General features: G+C 46.3%; 1 protein-coding gene across 5 annotated transcripts; it reads left to right on the top strand.

Annotated features, from left to right (window-relative positions):
* The first annotated feature begins 224 nt into the window (after window positions 1-224).
* NME6 (NME/NM23 nucleoside diphosphate kinase 6) lies at window positions 225-7,385 on the top strand. Of its 5 annotated transcripts, XM_045530350.1 has the most exons (7): window positions 225-324; window positions 770-967; window positions 2,727-2,823; window positions 4,946-5,048; window positions 5,628-5,667; window positions 6,406-6,566; window positions 6,863-7,385. In XM_045530350.1, the coding sequence occupies exons 3-7, from the start codon at window positions 2,734-2,736 to the stop codon at window positions 7,027-7,029; spliced, it is 561 nt and encodes a 186-aa protein (XP_045386306.1). In that variant the 5' UTR covers window positions 225-324; window positions 770-967; window positions 2,727-2,733; the 3' UTR covers window positions 7,030-7,385. The 5 variants fall into 5 exon arrangements, with proteins under 5 accessions (XP_045386306.1, XP_045386307.1, XP_045386308.1 ...); XM_045530351.1 differs by lacking the exon at window positions 225-324 and having other exon boundaries at window positions 481-967; window positions 2,713-2,823; XM_045530352.1 differs by lacking the exon at window positions 225-324 and having other exon boundaries at window positions 482-967; window positions 2,730-2,823.
* Window positions 7,386-9,121: the final 1,736 nt, after the last annotated feature.

A 9,121-nucleotide genomic window follows, 5' to 3' on the forward strand; every position in this document is an offset into this window, starting at 1 on the left:
CCTCAGATGGGCCGTTCCCACAAGTTGAGTCCCGCCGCCCAGGATGGCTTCATTCTCTCGTCCAGTCCTGCGCAAGTGCTAGAGAGAAACAGCAGCCACCAGAAGCTCAGCCCTAACTCAGCAAGAGGCGGGTACCTCCGGCGGGGCCAAGCGTAGTGCCCGCCCAATCACGCTCCTCACACAACGCCCGTTCCACTTCCGGCCCCGCCCACGAAGCCGTGCGAGGGCCCCAGGAGGGCTGGCCGCCACAACGCCTGAAGGACCCCGCCAGAGCCGCGCCACTAACCAGCGCCGTGTGTGGTGGCCCGACGCCGTGGGGGACAGGTGAATCCCGACTCAGACTCCCACTGAACCGGGCTCCGGATAGCCCAGGATCGGCGGCGGAGTTAGGGCCCGGATACGAGGGGGGGGGCGCCCGGCCGCATCCCTAGAGAAGTAGGGGCGGGAGCGCCAGGTCCGGAGTAGCCGCCGCGAGCCTGGGAGCTGGAGGGCGTGGCCACGCTGTGGGCGGGGCGGAGTTGGGGGCGCCGCGGGTCCCGGCCGCCGGCCTCGGGGAACCAGAGTGATGGCCCCCTCAGGTGTGGAGATTAAATGTCCCGGCAACTTTTAAAATTTAAAATTGGGCTATTCTCTGACGGAGTCACCTTTAAGTCGAGCAAGTTTCTCGACTTGTCGACTTTTGTTATAAATCAAGAACCGAGAGAGCCGCAACTTAGCTGCTTTAGGAAGGGAACCACGTCCTCACTACAGGCCGCGTGTCCTCCCCTAGAGGGCCCCTAGCAGCCTGGCCTCGGAATAGCTGGATCAGGTTCATTTACCGATTCGTTCAACAAATGCTGTGGCGAGCCCGCTGTGTGCTAGGCACTGCTTTCCTGAAGCCGACCTTTCAGCGGGGAAGACATAACTGAAGGAAACTTGCAAGGAGCTGTGAGAAAGTGTAACGGGGGAAGTGAGCTAAGATCCAGTGGTGAGTATGAGGTAACCCGAAAAAGCTCATTCAGAACTGCAAAAACTAGGCACACAAAGGCTCTCAGGCCAGAAAGTCTTTTGAAATTGAAAGGCCCATGAGGCTGTAACAAGAGAAACTTAAAGCATATGGGGTTCCAGATGAGGCTAGAGAGGTGCGCAGGGACCGTGAGATCATGCAGAGCCTTGTAGGCCATGATAAGGCTTTTGGTTTTTACTCTAAGAGCAAAGTACACCTTAAAGGCTAAGGAGAGGAATAGTATGATTAGATTTGCATTTTTAGTTCATTCTGGCCATGTGTGGAGAACAGATTGTAGAGGGTGGCAGGAATAGAAACTGGGAGACCAGTGAGGAGGCTGTACAGATGTCCAGGGAGGAATGATGGTGTCTTGGACTGGGATGGTAGCAGTTGAGAGGGAGAGAATTGTATGGATTTTGAGGTATATTGGGTAGATAAAATTGCCAGAAGTTGGTGATAGTGTGGATATGGAAGGTGAGGGAGGAGAGGGGTCATGGATGTCTTCATAGATAACTGGCAAAGATGCCAGGTTACACACCTTCTGGGCATTAGGGAGAGTGGGTGGGCTGATCCTGTACTGGTTGGCCTTGGTTTTATGGTTTGAGTGAAACAACAACTTGACAGCTATAGAAAGGGCATGAATAGAAGAGACTGTGGCATTTCTTTGGGCCAGACCCTGACACCACCATTAATGTGATTGTAAGACTGCCTTCAAGCTAAGAAAAATGAGGATGGTGTTCAGATTCTGTTCCTCCATCTGTTCATGGAAGCCTTGTCTGTATTTGTTGGCAAATCAGAGATAATATTTTGAGACCTAGTCTTTATTCCTGCAGAAGTGATCAATTTTTCACATGTAAATAGAATTTCATAATTGGAAAAGACTTCAAATCTTACTTAGTCCAGTTTATAAAATACTTTCATATTCATTATATCATTTCCATAATTATTTATTGAGCTCTCACACCATGCTAGACACTAGGAATACAAAAATAAATAGAAATAAGGCTGTATAGATTTATTTAGTCAATAAAACTGATCGAGCACCTTTATGCCAGACACTATTTCAGCTGCTTCAGATGCAAGATGGTTATGACCAATCCCCGACCTTGGAGTTGCATGTTTACAACCCTTGCCACTCAGGACAGCTGAGTGTCTTAACAGGTTTGATTTGGGCAGGGGAGATCCTGACTTATCCATAATATTAGATAAGAGGTGGTATATATCCAATGGACTTTTTGGTGTCCTGGCAACACCCCAATTCTTGTCCACCTATCTTCCAATTCTGGAATTGATAGGAAAGCACTATGGGTCAGAAGGCCTAAAGAGGGGAATAAGTCATTATACTCTTGTGGCCAGGCTGTTTAGGAGTATAAATCATAAATCCCCTGTAAAATACAAAAGAAAGTTAGAAAAAGAAGAGAGTATTGACAGAGGCAAGGTAGTATTTAAATTTGAATTTCTCTTGAATGGAAAACTCCCTTGTAGGCTTACAGTCGCACAGACCAGATTGTGTAATCCACAGGGCGACTTGAATGCCCCCTTTACCACTCCCTTCCCCCAATCCCATGAGCCCAAATGGGCAATTAAATAAAATGTATATAGCCTTATGATGAAACTGTCAGGTGCTTTATGAGTGTCAAGAGTGAGGGCACTGGTTGGCTTGCAAGTCTGTGTAGCTCCAAAGTAGGGAAGGGTTGGAGTGTAACATTGATGGGTGCATAATCCAGCTCTCTGATGGCAGAAGTGAGATGACCTCAATCTTGCGAAGCCCTCAGGCTCTCCAGCTCACTCTAGCCCTGATCAAGCCTGATGCAGTCGCTCACCCGCTGATTCTGGAGGTAAGAACAAACCCTAAGCCTCTACTGTATGCCCTGGGCATTGCTACTGTTTCAGGTGCTATAGGGCCACTTGTGGCAACTGACAACGCAGTCCTGTGCTAGATGCTATGGGGGAAAACCATGAACTCTGACTGGAAGGAGACTAAAAATCTGTGGAAAACTTGGGGTAAATCTAAAATAGAAGAAAGGACCCAATACAATAATAGAAAGAACCAAATCTCAAGACAATGTATATATATTAGTTTCTATTGCCACATAACAAATTACCACATACTTGAGAGCTTAAAATAACGGTCATTTATTATTTTACAATTCTATAGTTTAGAGGTCCAGTAGGCTTGGTTGGGTTATCTTGTTAGGGTCTCGCAGGGCCAAAGTCAAGATACCAGCTGGCCAGGCGCGGTGGCTCACGCCTGTAATCCTAGCACTCTGGGAGGCCAAGGTGGGTGGATCATTTGAGTTCAGGAGTTCGAGACCAGCCTGAGCAAGAGCGAGACCCTGTCTCTACTAAAAATAGAAATAAATTAGCTGGACAACTAAAATATATACAAAAAAATTAGCCGGGCACAGTGGCGCATGCCTGTAGTCCCAGCTACTCAGGAGGCTGAGGCAGAAGGATCACTTGAGCCCAGGAGTTTGAGGTTGCTGTGAGCTAGGCTGATGCCACGGCACTGTAGCCTGGGCAACAGAGTGAGACTCTGTCTCAAAAAAAAAACAGAAAGAAATTAGCTGGACAACTAAATATATATATATATATATGTATATATAAAATTAGACTAGCCGGGCATGGTGGCACATGCCTGTAATCCCAGCTACTCGGGAGGCTGAGGCAGAAGGATCACTTGAGCCCAGGAGTTTGAGGTTGCTGTAAGCTAGGCTGACGCCATGGCACTCTAGCCCAGGGAACAGAGTGAGACTCTGTCTCAAAAAAAAGAAAAAACAAAAATATCAGCTGACTAGGCCCTTACCTGTAGGGTCTGGGGAATAATCCACTTCCAGGCTCATTCAGGTTTTTGGCAGAGTTCAGTTCTTGTGATTATAGGACTGAGGTCCCCATTTCCTTGCTGGCCTTCAGGTAGGAACTGCTCTTAGTTTCTAGAAACCACTCAAATTCTTCACACGGCCCACTCCATCTTCAAGACAGCAACAGTGCAATCATATCCTTCTTATGCTTTGAGTCTCTCTGACTTCTCCTTCAGCCTCCAGCCAAAGAAAACTGCTCTGAAGGGCTCATGTGATTAATTAGGCCCACCTGGATAGTCTCCCTTTTGATTATAGCAAAGTCAACTGATTAGTAACCTTAATTACTTCTGCAAAAGCCCTTTTGTTATGTAATGTAACATAATCATGTTGTATCGTATTCACACTCCTGGGGATTAGGGTGAGAAATCTTATTGGAAGTGGGAGTCATTTTAGGATTCTGCCTACCATAGTTTGAGAAGTGCTGGGCAACACTACTAAGTCAGCCCACTGTGGTGCAGAGGAAGATCAGAGCAGTCAGGAATAGACTGGAAGTGGTGGGACTTGGCCAGCCTCAAAGGGAGGGTGGACTTTGGTTAGCAGCAGGAGGAAGACTGGTGCTACAAAGAAGAGGGACATGAGGCAGGAACACATGTGCTGGGTCTGAGTACCACAGGCAGCTGGGTTGTTGAGACTAGAGAATTGGAAGTGATAGAGGGCAAGGAAAGTGCAGCCTTGAGCACTGGGCTAAAGTGGTTGAACTTCACTCCTTGAATAATACGAACTACCCGAAACCTTCTGACCAGAGTGTGATATGTAAATTAATTATAAGGTTTGTAATCTGTCATGTGTGATGGTTTGAAGAGAGTGAGAGAAACTCAAGGCAGGACCACTAACAAAAGACTTTTATGGTGGTCTAGATGGTCCTGTGAGCTTAAGGGGCTGCAGGTGTGGAAGGGCAGAGACAGCACTTCCTGTCCCCTTCCACTCAAGCTGGCACTCTGGTTGTGTGACCAAAGATCTTGACTTCACCCCACCTTTTTGTGCTGACCCACCAACAGGACAGACCCTCAAGTCCTACACTTCAAGGGGTCCTCATGGTTTCTTTTGGCCAGCCTTGGTTTACTGGTTGATTTTTATTTTTGGGGTGGTCTTTATCCAGGCTGTTCATCAGCAGATTCTGAGCAACAAGTTCCTTATTGTACGAATGAGAGAACTACTGTGGAGAAAAGAAGATTGCCAGAGGTTTTACCAAGAGCATGAAGGTAGGACCAGTCGTCCTCTGAATGGAAGACTTCTCAACCCCCAGAGGTCTGTAAGAGATTTAGCTGGAACATATAGGTCAGGTTCTCTCTGACCTACCAACTGTGTAAAATTGTAAACTTGTGGCCAAGTCCTAAAATCTTGGTTTATACACACACTTTTTGTGATTATTAATCTTTTTTTTCCTACGAAGGTTCTATCTCATTCATTCATAGTCCCAACCAGAAACTTAAATTTATGTCCTGATAATAATATCAGTAGTTAACAGTTAGTGAGTATTTACCCTGTCAAACATCACCTGAATGCTCATTTAATTCTCTGAACAACCCTAAAAAATAGTATTGTTATAAGCCCCCCTACATGGATTAGGAAACCAAGTTAGGGAGGTTAGTGACTTACCCAAAACTACATAGGTTGTAAGTGACAGAGCCCAGATTCAGACCCAGGTTTGTCAGACTCCAAGGTCCTTGTTCTTTTCCCTAAAACAGTTTTTATTATTCTAGGTAAGGAGGTAGAAGAACAAAATATTCTCTTGGGCACCAAGATGAAAGTATCTTGATGAAGGTACTCTCTCTTTGCAGGGCGTTTTTTCTATCAGCGGCTGGTAGAGTTCATGGCCAGGTACTTTTTATTTTTGTTCCAGCATTTTTATCCACTGAGGCATAGCTCCTCTGCCCCCTAAATTGATTTGTTTATTTCATTTGCTACTCTTTAAAGTTTTGATCAATGTCAGGGCTGGGTGTGGTGACTCACGCCTGTAATCCTAGCACTGTGGGAAGCCGAGGCAGGAGGATTGCTTGAGATCAGGAGTTTGAGACCAGCCTGAGCAAGAGTGAGCCCTGTCTCCACTAAAAATAGAAAAAGAAAAAAAAAAATAGGTGAGTGTGATGGCCAGTACGTGTAGTCCCAGCTACTCTGGAAGCTGAGGCAGGAGGATCACTTGAGCCCAGGAGTTTGAGGTTGAGCTAGGCTGACACCACAGCACTCTAGCCTAGGCAACGGAATGAGACTCTGTATCAAAAAAATAAAAAATAAAAAAATAAAGTTGTAATCAATGTCAAGTCTGAAGAGACATGGGCTGGGGCTCTAACTGAGCCAACACTGATCTCTTAGGCGCCTGTCCCACGGCTGTAGGAAAGTATTGTTGAGTTCTGTGTAGCAACTCTGCTGATCTTTGTGGCCTTTCTTGTACATCAGCAGTGGCCCTCCATCATCTTCTATCTGAAGCAGCATTGGCACTCAGCTAGAAAGGCAGAGAAACTCTCAGGATGCACAGTGTACCTTTATTCATGCCCTGCCCACAGCATGCCCTCCTAGACTGGGTGGCCAGATTTCTTCATGTGCTCCTTTTGTTCACAGTGGGCCAATCCGAGCCTACATCCTCGCCCACAAGGATGCCATCCAGCTCTGGAGGACACTGATGGGACCTACCAGAGTGTTTCGAGCACGCCACATGGCCCCAGATTCAATTCGTGGGAGTTTTGGCCTCACTGACACCCGCAACACCACCCATGGGTCAGGTGAGTCTGTTTCCCTTGTCCACAGCCACAAATAAGGGAGGCTCTTTGGGGGTTAATGGGCAGGCTATATGGTAAGGTTGATAGCCAATCCCTCCAGTGTGCTTTCTGCCCATTGTGTTTCTGGCCCTTTGTAGCCATCTTGGCAGATGTGGCCCACAGACTTTCTCTGTATGCCCTGGGACGGAGAGGACAGGCAGAAGTAGAGGCTCAGGTTTCTGAACCTGATTATGACTGCCTCTTGCCTCCACCCAGCACTCCCTGTGAGAACCCCTTCTCTGTCTCATCTCTCCTTACAGACTCTGTGGTTTCAGCCAGCAGAGAGATTGCAGCCTTCTTCCCTGACTTCAGTGAACAGCGCTGGTATGAGGAGGAGGAGCCCCAGCTGCGCTGTGGCCCTGTGTGCTACAGTCCAGAGGGAGGTGTGCATTGTGCAGCTGGGTCAGGAGACCCAGGACCAGCCTGATGCAGGCCTGTCCGTCTGTGAAGACCAGTGGCAATGCCCAGACTTTGCTCCTAGACCTCTGGTCCAAAGCATTCTCCTAGGACCAGGGAAGCCTCAGGCGCCATCTGTGCTGGGTACTACCACCTGCCTGAGGGCCTAGCTCTTCACTTCATATCCTCCAGAATCTAGCTCTCTATCTACCTCTTCTCTGGAATGTTGATGGTGATTCAGAAGAGCGATGACTCCTCTTTTTGGTGAGAACCATTCATCCTTCTTCAAGGAGGAGCTTGCCTAGTTGACTTGCCCGAAAAGTGCAGTGACTCTATATAAGCAACATTTGGCCTTTCTTTCTCAATAAAAATCTGTGTTCTACTGAATCCTCCATGTGGCCACATTTAGAGCGTACCTTTCAGGCTTCATCATCCTGACTTCCCAACAGTATTCAATATTGCTTCATTCTCCAGAAACACTCTCTTCTCTTGACTTTCCTGATCCCCACACCCTTTGTCTGCCTGTTTCTTCACCTCCTTTGTTGGGTTATGCAAACTTTTATTTTCATAAATTCTAGATTCAAGACATTCTGAATATAAAGATGGTTAAGACATTTGGTCCTCAAGTTGTTAATTGTGAAGTTAGGTAGTCAGCTAACTGTAATACATCGCAGAGATGGAGAAGTGCTTAACAGAGGTATAAAGTGCTGTGGGAGAACAGAGGAGAAAAGGCTTTACTTTGACTGGGTGAGGAGGTGAGAGTGGGAAGGCTTTTGCAAAAGATGTTGCTAACAGTGGAACTAAGCCTCAAGGTCAAATAGGTTATTGATAGGAGGGATCTGAAGGGCTGTTTATTTTCAGATCTGTGTGGATCAGTTTGGTCTGTGTGTGATCCAAGAAGCCTGTGACATTCTTATGATAGGGCTTGACTTCTCTTTTTTTTTTTTTCCTCCATCCCTCCTCTGAGGTCTTGACTTTTCTTTCTCAGTACATGTATGTTTCTCTCTTTTTGGTGGTCCTGAAACCGTAGAGTTGAGAATTTCCTTCACCATCTACCACTTTCTGTAATGGTAGACCAGGAAATTTGAACCCACTGAACACAGAACTAGAAAAGCTATACAGTATATAAACAGCACCCATTTGAAACCATCAAGTAGCAGTGAAAAGAGTTATAGAACCAAAAATCCAGTACAAGAAGGAAACTCAGAGAAGTGAGCCTGGGATTTGGAACCATTTTTCCCATAAGGGCACCTGTTGACTCTGGAAGAGGCAGCTGAGAGTCTGAGAAGCTAAGCAGAACTTTCAACAACCTCATGTTAGGGAGACAGTTTCATGGATGCTGGCAGAAGACCTGAGATTTCTGAGGCAGAGACCATTGCTCAGGGCACAGCAGGCAGCTTGTTTGCCTTGATCTCCCTTGTCCTCCAAGTCCCCCGGGGGCAATACAGGCAGACCCAGGTAGGTACTGTGCACACAGTAAGTTTGCATCACAGCTAAGGAACCACAACCTTAGGGAGATATTCTCTCTGTCTTTGTAAGGCCATTTGCTGTACAGAAATCCTTAAGATAGGCTGGAACAAAATCTGTCAGTGCCTCTGCCCACAAGACACACAGAAGCATGAGAGACCCAAAGAGAATTGTCTATGGATAAAATTGCTTCTCGCTTAACGGGAATCAGGTTTTTTCTCTGCAGAAACATGGTTCCCATAAATGTGGACAGGGAGAAAACTAGAGTAAACCCTGTTGTGTTGGGCTAGAATTGTAGCTATCAGTGTGAATAAATGGTTTTTAATATATAGAGATAGATGTAAATATGTATTTGTATGTATATAGGTGTGTACATATACACACTCTGACCTGAGAGCAGTGGCACTCCGATAGTAATGAGCACGCCTGACACCCAGATCTTGGTCTCTAAATACTTTGTCCACTAAAAAGGAACTTGGAAAAATGGCTGATTCTGGTGTAGGGAAACCACAAGATAAACCTATAATATTATCTTGTGCTTTATATCACTTTGGGCTCATGTGTACCCATCTGTTAGCTCCCACTTATTAGTGAGAACATAATGGTATTTGGTTTTCCATTCTTGAGATATTTCACTTAGGTAATGGTCTCCAGTT

The sequence above is a fragment of the Lemur catta genome, chromosome 18 (assembly GCF_020740605.2).
Source record: "Lemur catta isolate mLemCat1 chromosome 18, mLemCat1.pri, whole genome shotgun sequence".
NCBI lineage: Eukaryota > Metazoa > Chordata > Mammalia > Primates > Lemuridae > Lemur > Lemur catta.

Bases quoted from the DNA above. Each gene is read 5' to 3' on its own strand.
- NME6 (XM_045530350.1), top strand. From the start codon at position 2,734: ATGACCTCAATCTTGCGAAGCCCTCAGGCTCTCCAGCTCACTCTAGCC. The intron at 5,668-6,405 runs GTACTTTTTATT...TTTTGTTCACAG, and splicing joins CTGGTAGAGTTCATGGCCAG to TGGGCCAATCCGAGCCTACA. The intron at 6,567-6,862 runs GTGAGTCTGTTT...CTCTCCTTACAG, and splicing joins CAACACCACCCATGGGTCAG to ACTCTGTGGTTTCAGCCAGC.